This window comes from Trachurus trachurus (genome assembly GCF_905171665.1).
Source record: "Trachurus trachurus genome assembly, chromosome: 1".
NCBI classification, from domain to species: domain Eukaryota; kingdom Metazoa; phylum Chordata; class Actinopteri; order Carangiformes; family Carangidae; genus Trachurus; species Trachurus trachurus.
In genome coordinates this window covers 20012179-20031213 of record NC_139891.1, presented here as the reverse complement: position 1 = coordinate 20031213, position 19035 = coordinate 20012179, and the positions used below count along the sequence as shown (strand labels likewise).

The 19035-nt window shown below is 41.3% G+C and overlaps 2 protein-coding genes across 2 annotated transcripts in view; one reads left to right on the top strand and one right to left on the bottom strand.

The window, feature by feature from the left end:
• tmx2b (thioredoxin-related transmembrane protein 2b) overlaps nt 1-19035 on the top strand; it is an 81897-nt gene that overhangs the window by 42018 nt on the left and 20844 nt on the right. The window lies entirely within an intron of this gene.
• The window catches only part of slc43a1b (solute carrier family 43 member 1b), a 19045-nt gene continuing 1326 nt past the window's right edge, over nt 1317-19035 (bottom strand). The window contains exons 2-15 of the mRNA XM_083979818.1: nt 15381-15542; nt 14277-14460; nt 14131-14186; nt 13623-13699; nt 8653-8745; nt 8325-8458; nt 7752-7894; nt 6521-6667; nt 6337-6372; nt 6053-6185; nt 5693-5822; nt 5496-5569; nt 5095-5218; nt 1317-4990 (exon numbers count right to left, since the gene is read on the bottom strand). Coding sequence (XP_083835944.1) covers nt 4775-4990; nt 5095-5218; nt 5496-5569; nt 5693-5822; nt 6053-6185; nt 6337-6372; nt 6521-6667; nt 7752-7894; nt 8325-8458; nt 8653-8745; nt 13623-13699; nt 14131-14186; nt 14277-14460; nt 15381-15537 — 1704 coding nt within the window. The 5' untranslated portion in view covers nt 15538-15542 and the 3' untranslated portion in view covers nt 1317-4774. The remainder of the gene's footprint in view (nt 4991-5094; nt 5219-5495; nt 5570-5692; nt 5823-6052; nt 6186-6336; nt 6373-6520; nt 6668-7751; nt 7895-8324; nt 8459-8652; nt 8746-13622; nt 13700-14130; nt 14187-14276; nt 14461-15380; nt 15543-19035) is intronic.

Genomic DNA, 19035 nt, shown 5'->3' with positions numbered 1-19035 from the left:
CAGTCATGACCCCCCCACGAGCATACACACACAAACACACACACACTGAGAGAGTAAACATAATGGTTGCACTAAACTAAATTGAGATTAAATGTACAGCCCAGCACAGACGGTAGCAGTAGATAATAGATCTGTGTTAATATATTTTATTGTCGCTTAGCATGGTTGGCACATAAGCTGTCTCTGACATGAGGTTTTAATCCTCTCATGTGACACACTGACACAGTAACGTATGTTTGTGTGTGTGTGTGTGTGTGTGTGTGTGTGTGTGTGTGTGTGTGTGTGTGTGTGTGTGTGTGTGTTTATATGTGGGAATCAAGGTACAGTATGGTACACATACACACACACACACACACACACACACACACACTAGGGGAGATTAAAATGACAGCAGGGGCTATGAGGATTAGCCCACACAACAAGCTCCTCATCAGGGTGCACGTACACACACACACACACACACACACACACACACACACACACACACACACACACACACACACACAAAATCTCCAAATAATAACAAATCTGAAATCCTGCCACAAGAAAATCATACATGGGATTGTGGATTTTGGCTCCATGTGTGTGTGTGTGTGTGTGTGTGTGTGTGTGTGTTTGTAAAATCTTTGAAACCTTCTCTTTTCCAATAGACCTAAACACTGACCTTTTCAGGAGCAATAATTTATAACGAGGTCCTGATTAAGGTTAAGGTTAGGATTAGGCTCACATGAATGAACAGAAGTCAATGCGATGTTTAAAAAGATTGCCGTGTGTGTGTGTGTGTGTGTGTGTGTGTGTGTGTGTGTGTGTGTGTGTGTGTGTGTGCGTGCATGCTCCTAAGCAAAAGGGACAATCATGGAATTGAAAAAAAAAACAGTGCATTATTTTGTTATGACCCATATTTCCTTTGGAGAGGTCAAACAAATAAAACTGTTTTTCAGCATGTGTTTAGAGACGACTGAGTGGGAGAGATTGCATTTCTTCAAGTCTTGAAAAACAAATATTTATTATTATTATTATAACATATTCATTATTATTAACACAGGGGGAGGATCTCTCACAGCTGGAGGAACAACTGACATGCAAAAAGGGGTTGCGCAATAAAGTTTCTTCACCCAACTTAATGAGGTAATGAGCTAGAGTTACACTGGAAAACTTACGACATTGTCTTACTCCACCTGTTCAGAGGATGAGTGTAATATATGGGACAGATGTGTAAAGTCAAGAAAGAAAGACACAAGAGGATCCAGGGATAAAACTATGGATGTATTGTTAGAGTGTTTTTAAAAAGTGAAATAACAGAAAATAGAAATTCATTTTACACTTCTAATGATTTTAATTGCTTACACAACAAATCCAAGCAACATTGCAAATCAAGTCAGAAAACAAGTAACACAAAATAAAGTTTCTTCTTCAAGGAAAAAGTTATTTACAATTAACAATTATGTTTGGCCATCAGCCCGCTCAGTTCACAGATATGATAAATATCTCTCACTGAAAGCTGAAAAATTAATGTTGTGACAAAACGTTAGCTCTCTCTTCACCATTAGTTTTGCTGTGCTGTGTCCATGCAGCTCTAAATTATATGTCACAATAAAGTACAATAAAATCAACAACACCTGTACAATACGATGCATACTAATACAATTGATATACAATAAATACTACCATTTTGAGGCCTGTAATGTTGAAAAATGTTGCCATTTTTGTAGGCTACTGAACTTGTATATTACTGTAAGTTGTGTTTGCTGTACTTTGTCTGTAGGCAGATCAGATCAGAGGGGTTTTTTTTTTTTTTTCTCTTTTTACAAACCGGCTTTCGTTCAGACACACATAATTGGACAGCTACAGACTTTACTCTTTGGTTGTACATACGGTTCCTTCAACCACTCACATTCGTCTGCGTAGGTCTGGTAATCTTCCCATCTGCATTTCCCGATCTGCACTCGGTTTCATTTGGAGATGGTTCGGCATATGGGTTTGGGGACATACTCCTACAAATATTTTTGGGAGGACAGAAATGTCCATCCATCCATGGGCTATACAGTTTGTCCATGGGCGGAGCCTGATCCCAGCTGCAGGAAGTGGACAGGGTGCATCATGGACAGTCTATCACAGGTTTGACATATACTTTACACGCTCACATTCACATTGATGGGCAATTTAGAGTTGCCAATGTGAAAATGTGAAATGGGGGAACTGCAGCGCTGGTAGATCTACTGAACATAATCAATTATTTTCTCAAGTCAAGTTACTCCCTAAAGATGACCTCTATTTGTTACTGTGTGTAGTTGTTATGGACATGTTATTGAACGTAGAAAACATTAAAGTCCTCTTTGTTTTGGAGGGGTTGTGTGCCCTTTGTAACGCACCAGTGTCAACTGCTATACAAAAAAAGAAGTGTAAGAAGCACGCACACTGGAAAGCCTCTGTGTGATTTCTCACCAGGGGTTCAAGGAAGATTCATGAATGTTGATAACAATGGATCCTCAGTGCACAAACTCTTAAAAAATAATCTGTTTTATTACCTGAAGCATGCACGGCCGAATCATTTTAAGCTGCACTGTCCAATATGTGTCCATGTGGACTCTATTGGACATGGGCAGATGATAACAGCTAGGTTATGCTGATGTGGGTTGACCCTTGCAAGCTCAGGCACATGTAAAGTATGAACTGGCCCTTAAACAGAGACCAGACGGAAACAAGCATGCATGTTATGTCACACACAAACACATATTTCATATGTCTTTGCATAATCGCTGGACAAATCTACCTAAGCTAACCCTATTAAGACTATACAAGCTCCTTGTTTACAGGATACACTAGAAGCCATGTGGGGCTCTTAACATGCAAGCCTCACCACACAATATCATCATCTATTATCTCTGGCTGACCAGTTGTTAGTTAGTATAATAGTCATACCAATACTCTTTAATCCAAGTCATGTTTGTTGTTTCACTTTTCTACAGGACTAAAACAAGGACGGCTCAATCACATAAAAATTAACAAGATTGTTTTTATCTATGGGACTAGCATCTGCAACAAAATTATTGTACTTGCTGATACTCCGTCACTTAATACTGAGGTTACTTCTTGTGGCATCAGCTCCTAAACTCATATTGGTCCTCCGAATGTTACAGTTACAGTTCAATTCCTTTTCATGTCAAGGTGAAAGGGAACAGACTTGTCTTACTCTGGTTTAAAACTGACCAGTCTGCAGTGTTCACATTGCCCCAAGAGAGAGGTGGGACTGACCCGTTATTCAGAAAACGTTTTTTGCTTACATGCAAAAGCAAATGTCTCGAGGCATTTTTCATTGACATGAAAAAGAAGCAGTCTCTGGCCCTAATGCACCATAACAGAGCTTTGATTGATACAATATCAACTTTCTCTTCTGATCATTGGCATAACTGCTAGTGTGAGTGAGGATGTGTGAAGTGAATGATCGGTGTCATTTCTACAAAATATTTACTCAGCACGCTGGTTCGTTGCAGCTGAATCATGATACAGGTCACTGGAGACATACACAAATGTACTGTCTGTAGTTCAATGCTTTTCATCCCCAGGCATCTGGTGAATAAATCCTGTGCGTTTGTGCAACACGAATTAACTAGCTAGCTAACTGTAATTTCATTTATCCCATGACAGTCAGATGAACTTATTAAAAAAAGATGAAATGCTATTCTTGACATGAGTTGAGATGCATATTCAGATAAGGTGCCTCATGTTTTGATTGATTATTGCAGCAGGGGCATATTTGACCTCCATGTTTACTTTGCTGCTGACACAGACTAAAATGAACAGACTGCAGGTAGTCAAAGGTTGTCCTTGGGAAGGGAAGCACAATCGTTTTTACATTTCGAATGTGAACTAAGGATGATTTGTGAGTGTCAAAGGTTTTGGTAGGTGGAGCCAGGATTTTATGTTCTTCCATGTTTTCAGCTTTTAGGGATTGGGGTGGTAATTGGTTACATACAGATTAACACATTGAGAGTGGTATTAATCATTTCCTTTCATCTAAAGCTCAACATGGTATTAAATAGTATTTCTACCTAAAATGCCCATCGGTGGATTTTTTGTAATGCTCCCTGAAGGTTGTGAAGTTATCAGTTATACATTGACATACAGTATACATTTTGTAGTCGCCATGGAACCACAGAGTGAGTGAGTTTCTAATTGCTACTAAGCCTGCTATCTTAACATCACAACTAATTACACTTTAATCTTGGATTGTCTTGCTATGTTAAAATAACAAGTATACTACCTGTACACTTTTACACTCTTGCATTTTGCTGGTTATCATGATGAATAACTCAGCAAACATTTCAAGCACATTCTCTAAAGCTACTGTGCGTTTAAATATGATAAAACATGCAGAAAACACTGGTGTGGTCCTTGAGCTTTTACGTTTGTTTGTCACTTATTGCCAAGGGTCAGTGGTTTGGGACTTGGAACTGGACTTTTCCCAGCATGCAGTTCACCTGTCTATATTCGCTCTAATTTAGAGTGTTAGTCCAACACAGCTGGAAACACAGCTGTGATTCAAACCCAAGGCTTTCATACGTCGCAATGTCACAATGATATTCACTGAGTCACCTTTACTGAGCCTTTTAGTGTCTATTGAAAAAGTCAACGGCTATTTTCTGAAAGAGAAGCCTGACGTTAGAGCTACAACCGTAACTTTGTAAATTTGTAAACTACTGAACAGTAATTACAAAAAAAGAAAAAAAAACCTAAAAGAAACTGACAAATTTCACTCCAATAACCAACTATTTTAAACATTATGCCCGTTTGCTGTGTATCCATTAGCTGCGTGTCCATTGGTTAGGGGTTTTGCGGTTTCACTATCTAATTGGTTTAGAGGAGTGTTTTCTTTGTGGTTGCTGGCATCATGTGCTGCGTTTGCCCTGATTAGGTTTCTGCGATGATAGAACAGGTAGCCCGGCAACAGGAAGCCAGCCAGGGAGAAGATGAGGAGGCTCAAATTGATCTGTTGTAAGGAGAGACACGTCAGTGCATGAGCGGTGTGTATTTACATGCTATTGACTTCACGTTGATTGTGTTTGTGTGTATTTGCGTGTGTGTGTTTTCTACCCAGTAAGGATCTCCACGCAAGTGTCCCACCATCAGCATAAAGAGCGGCTGCTGGAGCAAGGCGAAAGCAGCACTGACCATTGACTGCATGCCTGTTAGCGTCCCAAAGTGATTGGCTGGATATCTAGAGAGAAGAACAAATGATATCAGTTTTTTCCCCACTCATTCTTACTGTATAAGAACAACACATGATAACTAAAATGTATATGCATATCAGACATATTAACAGTGGGAAAAGGCTCAATCAGCTTTGATTAGTTTAAATAACCCACTAATTTCAGTGGAAAAGAGGAATTAGTCTCTAACTACAAACACCACTATTCACATTAAACACAGTAATTACACATCCAGTGTTATCACAGACACATTGGTTGGAGCAGCTTGTAGGTGTCAGTACTCACACAGCAGCATAGAGGCCTCCACAGCAGGAGTGGACAAATCCTCTCACCATAGTATGTAGAACAAATGCCACGACCTGGCAAAGAAAGACACAAATAAATATCTTCTAGGCATCACCAAACACCACAGTGTGTGTTTCTACACATGTGTTCACATGAAAAGTTTGATCTTTGCATGTCTATGCATGTATTTTTCTAACCTGTATGGGCAGGTTGTCAATTATGGAAATTATTCCAAAGGTGACCAATAGGACGTTGGTGAACGTGTACGCCCTCAAGGCATTGGTTAGTTTCTGGACCTTTCTGTCTCTCTTTGGGGGATCTGATTGACTGAAGGGGACAAAGAGGAGTAATGGGTGTGAGTCCCAGATGATGATTGGTTTCCCCAGAGCAGATATATGGACAGCAACCATGAGCTCTTTCAGTTTGGTTTAAAGATCTCACCTGTAGAAACCTCTCAAGTCGAACTCATACAGTGAGCATCAGACTGTCTGCTGTAAATGCAGATGTGGCAACACAATGCTCAAATTTAAATAGAGGCCAGTGAACCCCCTCGTTACCTTTTGTCTGTGTGTGTGTTTGCTTTTTCCTCCTCACACTCCATCAATCTCCAGTCCATGATGTAGCCAATTAAAGGACAAGTCAGTAGACACAGCAGCTGCATCGTACCAAAGATAGATGAGTAGAAACCAACTGGGGAAGACATGTAGAGATAAAATAAATAGAGAGAGGGAGAGATGTCAGGTAGATAGTTGGATTTACCTGCCAGAGATTCATGAATTGAGTGACAGTGGGAAGCATTCACAGGTAAAAGCCTATACCCACTGCACATTTTGACTCTTACCTTGTTCCTCCATCTCCATCTTTTCCTCTTCTGAGGCTGAGGAGAGAAAAAACTGATCAGTTCACATACATTTTAATGAAATACAACTACATCAGTGGCACAATCAGACAGTTTTCCACAGTGTCTCTATACAACTTGAGAACTTCATTTCAAAAAAACAAATCATGCAAATTATTATTCTCACGGTGGGGATTGCCGTGGGTGACCAGAAACTCCAGCATTTTATTCATGGCACCCATGAAGAAGATGAGCCTCAGCTGTGTCATTGCCATGGTGATGAGACTCCACAGGAAGATGGGAGAACACACCGAGTGACAGAGCGGCACTGAGCCTGAAGAAAGAGGGAGGGAGAGGATGAGAGAGTGATAATGTGTGAAAGCTATAGACCATAAATAAGTATGGGATGTAGCTGCTGTGGCATCACCCACAGGTTTCTGAGGAGCATTTTGAAGCTCAGAGTGAGGCGAGCACATCTTCCTGTTTGCATCTTGCTCTAAGGCTAAATCAAGTCTAATTCCTTTGCTGGCTAGTTATTTACCAAAGTTGCTTATTTTCCATCATTTGTATTTTAAATGTGTTGAGTGAAATAAACCCAGTGCTCAATGAGATATGAGACTAACCAGCACAGATAAATATGGGCTCACAGGTCACTGTACCCTTTTTATCTAATTTGTAGCTAATACATGATTTATAAAGCATTAAAAAATAAATTAATAAAGCCATTAAAAACAATCTAAACATCTTCTTAAAGGGATAGTTCAACATTTTGGCAAATTGACCCATTGCCATAATCCCTATAGTTTTAGGAGTAGGTTCGTTACCTTTAATTGTCTATTTTTAGAACAGCGGAGCAGAGCCGCAAGCTGCTCAGAGCTACGCTACGGAGGCTAATGGGATTTCTTGGTTTCCCTCATCAAACTCATCAAATACACAATCCAACAACTCCAAAACGCTCTGGTGGACAAGTTGTGACCTGCACATTCACTACACTATGAGATAATAACGGAGTGTTACAAGACAGAGTTGTTTTAGAGGTAAATTCATGCAAAACCGCTGATGCGCGTTTCTGTCGGGGACAGTTTTTCAGCAAGCAGTCTCTGCATTTGCCTCGAAAACAACTCTGTCTTGTAACGTTCCGTTATTATCTCATATCGTGGTGAATGTGCAGGTCACAACTTGTCCACGAGAGCGTTTTGGAGTTGTTAGATTGTGTATTTGATGAGTTTGATGAGGGAAACCAAGAAATCCCATGAGCCTCCGTAGCGTAGCTCTGAGCAGCTCGCGGCTCTGCTCCACCGTTCTAAAAACAGCTCACTCCAACAATTAAAGTTGATGAAACTATGCTAGACTATAGGGATTATGGCAATGGGCCAATTTGCCAAAATCTTGAACTATCCCTTTAACAACCGCCTTACCTGGGGCAGCGCTTTCAGAATCCGTCGGCTTGGAGTCTGACATCTTGCCGCCCATTGTGTCCTCCATTGTGGTCACATGAGTGATGTACATGTCTCCAGTCATCTTGTCCTCCGTCACAACCCCACTCATCTTCACCTTTTTCCTGTCGAAAGAGGAGAAAGAGGTTTCATGGGTAAACAGCACCAGAATTTGAACCTGGTGGGACCTGAGCAGCTCAGGTTGAGTGTTATAAGTTTCGCATCAGTGGTATTAAGATTTTAACATTTTTCACACCTACAGTAATCTGTTACCTGCCCACATACCCTGTGTGCTTGATGGAAACAGTTGGGTCTCCATAAATACTGTTGCGAACAGAAAGTCTAGACCTTCTCTATTTGACAGGTGCCTTGAGATTACTTTGTTATGAATTGGTGCGTACTGTGTTTATATGTAAATATAACTGATGTGACTTGACTTGAGAAAATTAGCTGTTACAACCAAACTGTGTGTCTTCAACATCCAAATGATAACACTTAATGTGAGACGCCGTCTGCTTGTAGAAAGTGTGACTACGAGATGTCCAGTGCACTGACGTGTATCTTATGTCCTCAGGTGCAGGGAAGGATTCAACAGGCCAGTTCAGGAAGCAGTTGAGGAAAACCATGCAGGCCATACCAGACCAGACCCACATGATGACACGGAACGACACGCCAAGGTCATAGATCACCTGCAGCAGTAAGAAAGGCAGGGTTGAACAGAGGCAGATATGGATATCATGTTCCCTCAGCTTCTTCTTTCAAAGCTGACCAACCTTTCAGATGTCAGTCAGTCAGTATATATTCTTTAGAAAACCGTCTCTTGTGATTGTTCCAATGAATATAATGTAATAAAAATAGAGAGAGAGAGAGAGAAAGCAAGTACCTTGACACCAGGGAAGGTGACGGCTGAAGAAGCGTAGGAGCCGATCATAAGGGAGAGGACTGTTGATCGAATATTGCCAAACATGTTTGGAAGCTGATGAAGAGAGAGATGAGAAATTAAGTAAACTCCTCCTTATCGTAAGGTTGTGAGCAGTAAATGTGAAAAAAAAACACTTAAATGTATGAATCAGCTGTTGCACAAAACAACAAACAACATTGAACTGACAGAAATAAAGAACTGATTTTTTAGAAAACTAATGTTCACTACAGAGGTTCAATGCACCTTTACAGTTTAACCACAGGATGGTGCTGTGTATACATGAAAGCTTTTCAGCTGGGGGAGTGGAAGAAGCTGATGAACACACACACACACACACACACACACACACACACACACACACACACACACACACACGTCAGCCAACTTTCTGTCAGTACAACTTGCCGTGTGTGTGCGTGTGAACATTCTCTGGCAACGCAGATGCTTAAGTTTTGATGTGTGTGTGTGTGTGTGTGTGTGTGTGTGTGTGTGTGTGTGTGTGTGTGTGTGTGTGTGTGTGTGTGTGTGTGTGTGTGTGTGTGTGTGTGTGCACGCACACGTTCATGTCTACAGACTCACTCTAACTATAGATGCAGAAGGAAATCTGCCAGTCACATCTTGCTGCACGTGGCTCGGCTGACACTCAGTTTAAACTCACTGCTCAGGTCAGACCTTTTGGACGACATTTCTGTTTTACAAAGTCACCAACGCCCGGTCAAAAAGAAAACAAGCAGCTGTGTTGTTTGGGGGGGAGGGATATTGTGTAGCTACACTGCCTGTGTATTCTTCACCCTGTAGGTTAACTCAAAGGATCTCCTCTGGCATATTCTTAATTCAGTGGATAAAAACCTAACCAGTGTGGAGCCAGGGTCCTTAACAACAATTCAGGACCAATGAGCAATGATTTGTATAGATCATTTACTTTCAGCTGGTGGTGTGGATGTATTTACATCATTCCTCTCTACCAATGAATCCATACTCAGGGTAAGATCTGATCAAATCACATAACAACATTGCATAAGCAGAGAAAAGTAAACAAAGTCTAGTCTGTTTCCTGTTGGGCTGACTGTTGCCCAATTTGTCGGCGGATCTGTTTCATTCAGCCAATATCACCACAGTTCACATCTGTGTAGTGATCTGATCTAGGCTGCAAAGTGTTGCTATTGAGCTGACAAATCATTTGCAAAACAGTGCAATATTTTGTGAGAGATTAAATCATATTTAAAAAGAAGAAAATACAATCAAATGTAGAACAAATTATCTTTGAAAACTTGGGGCGCTGGGCAAGGACGAAGTCCACACCCCAACATAAACTATCTTCCCTATAGTCTCTCACACGGCTCACAACCTCTGTCTGGGATACACAACAATTTAGTTTTTATTCACTACAACTCCACAACATAATAAGACAGCTTGTTAAAGGTTCAGTGTGTAATAATTGGCAAGGTTTATTGGCAAAATCTGAATATACTACCCATGACAAGTGTAGTGTGAGAAGTGTATAATCGCTATAAAATCAAATCTGTTCGTCCTTAATATATACATGTAGCAAGGGTCTTGCTTTAGAGAGTGTCATCATCTTGCGCCGTGTCATGTTTGTACGGCAGCCCGGATGGAAAATCCAGTGGGCCAGAGAGCATGTTTCACAAGTTTCACATGCATAAATAAACCAACAAAGAAGAAGGCGGAAGGAAAGAAGAAGGAGTAGGAAACAGCAGACATATCGTAAAATGGTCATGCTCTTCGTCCCAGTCGTGGTAAACAAGTTTTTTTGTGGTGAGGCCCAGCGTATTGGAAGTGCTCCTCCACTTCCCTGTAGTTCCCAAGCTGCCTTGAATTTTTCCACATACGGCGGAGAAGATGGTGATATTTCTATTGATAGTTGATTAATTGTGTGGAAGACTGCTGCTGAAAGTGATAGGGGTTGTTTTATCTCTGACGTCAAGTCTGAGTTACGTTTCTGTGAACTGCTGGCTATATCTATGTCAGCATCTAACTAATATTTTTGCCATTTTATTTTGCTGCCAAACGACCCTCTCCTTTTGCTCACCTGTTGCATGCTGCAGGTTTAACTAACATGAAACCTCTCTGCTCTGAATCTCTCTCTCTCTCTCTCTCTCTCTCTCTCTCTCTCTCTCTCTCTCTCTCTCTCTCTCTCTCTCTCTCTCTCTCTCTCTCTCTCTCTCTCTCTCTCTCTCCTCATTTTTCCATGCTGTTGCAGCTTTGCCTCCATCTCTGTTTTTCCATTCTTATCTGCCCGCCCCTCCATTTCTCTTTCCATTAGCGGTTGTGTTTGTGACTTTGCCTCTAAAGGCCTGACTGCCTGTCTTCTGTAGTGTACCACATCAAAATCAATGTTAGAAGAGGGGTGGGCTCCGAACTTTGTGTTTACTGTAGGGCTAATTAACAAATGTCATCACGCCAAACAACTTTGTCCCATGAGTGGGCTCTCAGTACAGTTGTATTGTTGAGAGTTTAATACAGACTGAGCTCAGATTAGAGACTTTGACCTTAAATGTCTGTTGTAAGTAGGAAGATCTGGACAACACTGGTGTCTCTGGTAAGTTCATTATTGTGCAAACTCTCTTATCAAAGTTGACACAGCACCAAACAATATTGCCAGCTACCTAAGCTAGACGGGAATGTAGCCTACACAATATTATAGGCTATGTTAGGCAGTTTTATCAACCTAGTAACACGCACACACACACACACCGCAACACACAGGAACACACACACATGCACTCAGGAATGGCCAAAAAGACAATGTCAAGTCCAGGGCATGGTCTACGTCAGAAGTGGGAGGAGGAGAGAGAGCGGGACGGGGTTGGCAGGTGGACAGGCCTGTGGGAGGGTGTGTTGACTGCCCAGGTTTTGGATTGGCTGAGAGACTGCAGGAGAATTTAGAACAAGTGGAACAACATGTGCGGCTTTCCAAAATGCACACACTCACACGGAAACGTGTGCTTATCATCTGAGGTACACAACTGAAAAAGCAGACCCAACCAGACACAGGCAATGTTTTTACGACACAAATACAGAACAAAATACCAACAATCAGGTGGCAAATGAAAGGAAAAACCAACATCAAGTGTGCTTGTGTGGGTATTAGTCAGCTGTTTCAACATGTGTCTCCAGAACAGCTTCACTGTCCCGTGTCTCTGAGCTCTACTGGCGGATCGACACCACAGCCAGAGATATTACCTAATTTATTTTGATGATGAAGGTGGAGGTCATGTTGTCCTTTAATGCAGTAAGTGTGTCAGTGAAATCATGCTTCATCAACCCCCTCAGATGAAAATCAGGCTTTTAACCTTGGTAAAATCCTTATGGTGTTTTTTTTTTTTATTATATATAGGCTAATGCAAGATACGGTGTGTGAAGTAATCATTTAACACCATAATTGTTTTCACCATGAACTACAGTGAACCAGTGACAGTTTCACAAAAACAGGTTCAGACAACCAGAGCTTCATACATCACAAATCTAGGAAACCAATTGTGTCACCTTGTGGGTGCTTAACTTGAAACCTTGTTAGTTTAGAGAGAAATAGCCTGAGAAATAGCCTGAACAGCATGAACAAACAACAAGCATTTCATTCCTATTTGTCTTCAAGTCACCGATTGTCAATTAACTCATTGAAAACCTCTGAGTCTGAACTGAGGCTGAGTCTACTCTGCACTTGAATAGAGGCAGAAAATACAGTGGACAGGGATCAGCTGTAGGTAATATTAACACGCAGGATTTAACTGAACAACAGGTGCAAAGACAACTAGGTCAAGAACTTGTATTTCTGCCCATCTGGACAGCATCCCACCCCCTTTTCATGTTAACATGGGTCCAGCAATTGTAAAACTAAAAGTGTTCACACACATCCAACAATTCCCCACCACCAAGTCTACATGAGGATTATGAGAGCTGAAAACAGCTGCTGTAATATGACATTTGTAGGCAAGAAAACTGAAACAAGCTTTAAGTTATTTGTAGTTATTTGTAAAGTGTCTTTGTGGTTGGACATAATTTCTTCCAGGAACCACTGGTAGTGTTTACCAGCAACCTCAGTTATCATTGTGCTACAGAACAAGACTTTAGACTACGTCCTCTGAGCAACACTTCCTCTTCAGGGGACACTAGTGACTTTGAAATGCTGAGTGAGGAGATGGTCGTGTTGTTAGCTGGTTTGGTTGCTAACTTTAGAAGTAGAGAATATTTGCAATTAATGAACTGACTAGACTGACAGAAAGGCTATGGTGACTCAGATAACCACTCCTCACAACTGTGGTGAGCAGAAATACTACTCACCAACACTGGAGTGTTGAAGACTAGACCAGGGGGATCAAACTCACTTTAGTTCAGGGGCCACATACAGCGCAATTTGATCTTAAGCTGGCTGGACCAGTAAAATAATAGCATAATGACCTATAACGAGAAATGTTTCACTTTGTTTTACTGCAAATAAGTACAAGTGCATTATTAAGATGTTTACAGTTATCCTTTTACAAAACATTATGAACAACCTGAAATTTCTTGAGAAAAATATGTGCAATTTCAATAATATTATGCCTCTTCTGTCGTTTATGTCATCTGCAGGCCAGATTGCGGGCCGTACATTTGACACTCACTTTACGGCCTTAATACCCATCAGTCATGGTCTGAATTTCACAGTATGACTATTTTTTATGTGTAAGTGATGATATGCAATAAGTTGTGCATAAAGAAGAATAAGGGATGAGATGGAGGTGAAGACGCAAAGATGTGTTTCAGTGACAGATATTATCTGCTAAATTAGCAGCATGTTTTTTCTTGTACTTAAAAATGAATTGTAAATGGTTTTTTTTGTGGTTTCTTGTTATATGAGGACATGTTTGACCCCTCTCAGTTATTTCATAAATGTTTGTACATGTGAATGTGTAAGTGTGTGGGAATCGTACTGTGAGTGAGGTGAAGGTCAGGCAGATTCCTCCAAAGCCATTGAAGGAGACAGCAGGGAAGATGAGGGCAGACCACGCTGATGGAACAAATGAAGAATGCCATGAGCTATGATGAAACTTTAAGAGTACTTTTTTTTTTTTTTTTTCATTACTGTATGTGGCTCTTAGGTTTTGTACCTATTTCCATCATTTCCACCAAACCTAAGACTGTTTAGGTATTGATTGGTTTTACCTGGCACTGTCTGGCTTTCTGACTGTCACTTTAATTTTAATATTTATTGATAATCAGACATAGCCTTTCCTATGTTCTTATCTGTGACAGTGACGGCTGGCCTCCAGGTTTTCTTGTCATGATGGAAAATATTTGGTTAACACAAGCCCTGCTTGCAAGTTGTGTTGGTTGAACTGGATTATTATTTGTTGTGGTTGAACAGAACAACTATTAACAAGGCTGGGCTGAAACAAGTACATGATGTTTTAAGGGTTGGTGTATTGATTGTTGTCTCACCTTCAGGGTCGTACGCTGCAGCAGCTATCATTGCACAGGAGAAAGCGAAACATGAACTGGAAACACATAGAGACACAGAATGACAGAGCATGTCTGGAAAACTCTCACAAACACAGTCACAGCAAATGATTCAAGGTCTGTCATACCTGCCAATGAGCCTCAGAGGACGTGGCCCAAATCTATCCATCAAGATCCCCAGGGGTAAAGTGGCTGCACTCAAAAGGAACGAGCCAATGGTGAAGCCGAGATTCAAGATCTCTTCCTGCTCCACGCAGCTCGGCCACGCTCCGCTCTCGAAAGAAGTGGTGTTGGTTTGGACCGTCTCATTGCCTGGATGGACAGGGTCAGAGACAGAGCAGATCAGAGGAGGGGGCTCAGCCTGCCAACATGTCCCCTCTCTGCTCTGAGAGCGCTGGACATACAACAGTATGAACCAGAATGAACACAGCGCACTAATGCTACTAACAGAAAGTGCCCTCATCCCTCACTTAGTGTCAGCGGTGAATGTTTTGGCCTTTGAATTGTTCTTGGATAATTTTGTGTTTTTCCTGTCTGCCACATGCACAACACATTGTGACTGCTCATCGTTGATATACAAAGTAACTTGTGGATGAAAACAGTGCTAGAGGTAATTAGGTTTTCATGATCCCATCAATAAGTAAAACGGTGACTGAACATCTGACTATTCTGGTCATGGCTTTCAAACACTTGGCAAGTAAAACGATGCAGTTTAAAGCAGACCTTTGAGACTAGTGAGTATTACATAAATTATATCATATTGATGTTGTCGACAGGCTCCGTTTTCGTGGTGTGGTATAATCCAGCCTTTTCCTGTTGGCTGTTAGTTTTAAAACTTGTACGTTGAGATATTGTATGAATCCAGAAGACTGAGTGAATATCCATTGATTGCTTCACCACTATACATTACTGTTGTGAGATGTGAGGCAGATATTAAAGGTTCACTAGGCCTGAGGACATCTGTCTTTATCAGGGGCTGAGCCAGTGCAGACTCCGCTTCCATCTGTCCCACCAACACCAACAGCAGAAAATGGACAGACATATTGAATAAAGCTCTGTTGTTCGCTTTTGCATGTCCGAGACAAAGCGACAGAATGAAACTGGAGCTTTTGATCCAAAACCAGGAGGTTCATGCAGGATCTCCGTCTTCCCCTCAGCTCTCACTCCACTCCACACAAGTGTCTGCACTGGAGACAAGAAGAAGAAGAAGAAGAAGAACAGGCGGGTCTTACCGACGTTGCAAACGTGGGAGTAGAAACCTTCGTTCTTCAGCATGATGAGCAGTGAGGCCCATCCCAACAGGACAGCAGAGAAAAGCAGGTTCTCTATGATGGCTGTGACGGCCATCCACCACCTCCTGCTGTACGCCTGGGCCAAGCTGGGAGCCATGGCAGCTGGAGACACACACACACACACACACACATGGGAACAAGACAGTGTTAGTCCACCATTTACTGCATTTGTCTCTGATTGAAATTTAACGTCTTAACAAAATCTTTAGTGCACAATGGTGACACTTCTCCAGCACAGAGATCAAACCGCATTCGCATTTCAACACACACAGCAGAGCTACGCTATCATTAGTCAGGCTCATCTGAACATCTCATATAAGCTTTATGATGGAAACCATATGGAGGATTGTGCCAGTTGTGGCAGTGTGCAGCTGTGGTTTCATACTGTAACATGTCATAACTGCTACAATTGATGACCAGGCCTAAAAGATGAAGTTGTAATGAAACACGGCGCCGGCTCCTGGAGATCTGGAAATGCGTTCACAAGTCTTGAATATCCAGTCCTGAAAACAAGAACTTATCACAGCAACCAAACGCTGGGACCATAGACATAGACAGAGAAATATAAATGTTTTACCTGTTTACTTGTGTTTTACAAAACAGTCCAATGTAGTGGTGATGTATATATCAGGACATGAGACACGGATGGACTTTGGGTGATTTTATATTTAAATATGAATCTACAATACAAAGTGATCTAGATAATATTGCACAGGCTTATAAGACGAACTATAAATAATGCAAAAATCCTATAAATCCAGAACTGCGTGGTCTAAGTGTGTGTTTAATTATACAAACATGTCCAGTAAGAGACTCAGAGATTTCTGAATAGGGAAAAACTTTCACCACAGTCAGTCACTAGGCCTGGGTCAGAAAGGGACAGTGCAAGTGTGTTGTCACCATGACGCACCATCACAGTGAAACTGTGTGGTGAAAATGGGCGGAGCTATAGGCTGCACGCGATGTCAGTGAACTGACAGGAAATCTGAAAAGAAACGAGTGGACGGAAAGATGAGACCAGAGAGGTAGAAATCTGACCCCTCTTGACCTTCAGCTGCAGCCGGAGCGATCAGGTGTCATGCAGCAATCCAACCCAACGTGCACCCAGCTCTACGCACGCGCACACACACGCACACACACACACACACACACACACACACACACACACTGAAACATTCAGGTTGAACTACAAATCAACAACAAATCAAGGATCTCAATGTTCTTCCCAGTGTTGGTGAGTAAATATTTGAATGACTGAATTTAAAACTCTCTCTCTCTGTGTGTGTGTGTGTGTGTCACACATGTTTGAACATTGGGAGTCCTGCTGACACAGGAAATCTCTCTCTCTCTCTCTCTCTCTCTCTCTCTCTCTCTCTCTCTCTCTCTCTCTCTCTCTCTCTCTCTCTCTCTCTCACTGCTCCACTTTAAACACTTTCTTAGTTCCTTCACAGTAAAACATAGGTGGGTTATAATAACTGTCATAACACTGAATATAACATAAAAAAGATATCTACAAAATCATCTTAGACTCTGAACATCCTGCACTTAATTTTTATTTCATTTCTTTTCTGAATATCCAAATGTTTTTTTGTCAATTGACTAATCAATTAAAATATGAAAAATAATGATTACAGTAATAGACTAATAAAACAACTTGCATTTGGAATAAACAGTGGAGAAAAGCTGTCACATATTTATATATATACTACATATATTTACCAGTTGTCATCTCTCATGTCTCAACGCTGACATCACTGCCTCAGCAGCTTCACCGTTCATCACAACACACAGAGCGTAACCAGGGCCCTCTTAATCCAAACAATGACAAAGACTATATTTGGGTAACAAGGTAAATGTAGTGTAAGATTATGGGAGTTGTTGTCCTCAGCTTCTTCTGGTTTTGATTCCTCTGGTGTCAGTGGTTCAGGAGGTTTTTACCTGGAGCTGAATTATCCACAGTGGTCTCCTCCTCCCCACAACCGACCAGTTTCACTGTTAGAAATCACAGATTCACTGACACATCGGTGACACAGACGCGGCGTCCAGCAGCAGCTTGATTCTCTGGTCATTTAAGATCCAGACATCTGATGACTAAAATGGTTCAAAGTGAAAACTTAAACTGGATGAAAGTCTTTGCTGGGGCATCATTCAGCTCAGTTGGGAGAGCAGGCGCCCCATATAGGCTACAGTCCTTGCCGCAGCTGGCCCTGTATCGAATCCCGACTCAGGTGGCCCTTTGCTGCATGTCATTCCCTGTTTCCTGTCTGTCTTGACTATAGCTACTATCCATTGAAGACTAAAAGCCCCCAACAATATATATTAATAAAAAAGAAAAAAAAAAGTCATTGCTGAGCTTCTGTCAGACAAACACAGACACATGATCACATGGGATATGATAGCCGTGACACCGAACCTTACCATGACTAAAATCACAGGTTTCTCTGGTTTGAGAATTGATGGGAGTAGGCCTACTACTGTATTTGGGAGAGTGTGAGGAGACTCAACAAATTTTACAACATATACAACACAGGTTTAGTTGTTTTACACATAATTAATGTGCAACATCAACAGATTCTAACTTTATAGCTGTGAATAACTTTTTGTGACTTTGACACAAAATGTGAACAACCACCAAATTTCAAACAGTTTTCTCACTCAGAGATGCCACCAAACCTCTGAGTATTTACATACTAATTTAAAGACAGTAAAGTTGCTAAATAGATGTAATGACTCTGGAGGGGAACACAGATGATCGTTTCAGCATCACCTCCGCAGGCTGTTAAGACTGTTTCTTTTCTTTTTCTTAGTTTATGCCCAACAAAGATGGAGATACTGTAGATCCCAATGCCACCTGTTGTCAGGTGTAGCCTCAGGTCAGGGTGAAATGTGTATGAGGGACAAAGTTTGCTCTATGGGAAACAGTTTCTGGTACCATAGTTGACTCTGAGGTGTCCAACTGCTCTGTTGCATTAGTGCATTTTGGGATGTGGGATGATCAGGCTGTTGACTGCTGAAGACAACTCACTATGAAGAAAATCATGTGTATTTACATTTGTGTCTAATAGAAGATATAAAATGAATAGATAAATAGGTGCAAACATTGTGGAAATATGGCGTCTTTATGTTTTATATCAATGATGTATATATATTAATTTGTAACACTAAAATGACTGTGAACAGGGAAAACGGCCCAGAGGTCTGTGGCCCAGAGAGTAAAACAACAGTACAATTAGACATGACACCCTCTGTGGAGGATGACAGAGGGGTCTTAGGGCCAAATACAGGGGAGATTAATGATCCTTGACAACACCAGACAGAGAAGCCTGAGCTGGAGTCACGGTCAGCTGCTGTCTCATGCTCACACGTAGACTGTTTTTAAACATCAGAAACTACAATGCAGCATGTATGTGAATACAACACTATATTGAGAAGGAGAAGCAGCTTGATGAGAGCCATGCTATCTACAGCTTTGTATACACTTGAAAGATATTTAATTATGTATTGGATGTGTGCATTTTGTTATTTGTTGTGTTAAGTGTAAACTGTGGAGGCTTTTTTTTGCACTGAGTCAAAGATACATTTCCCTATGAGGACA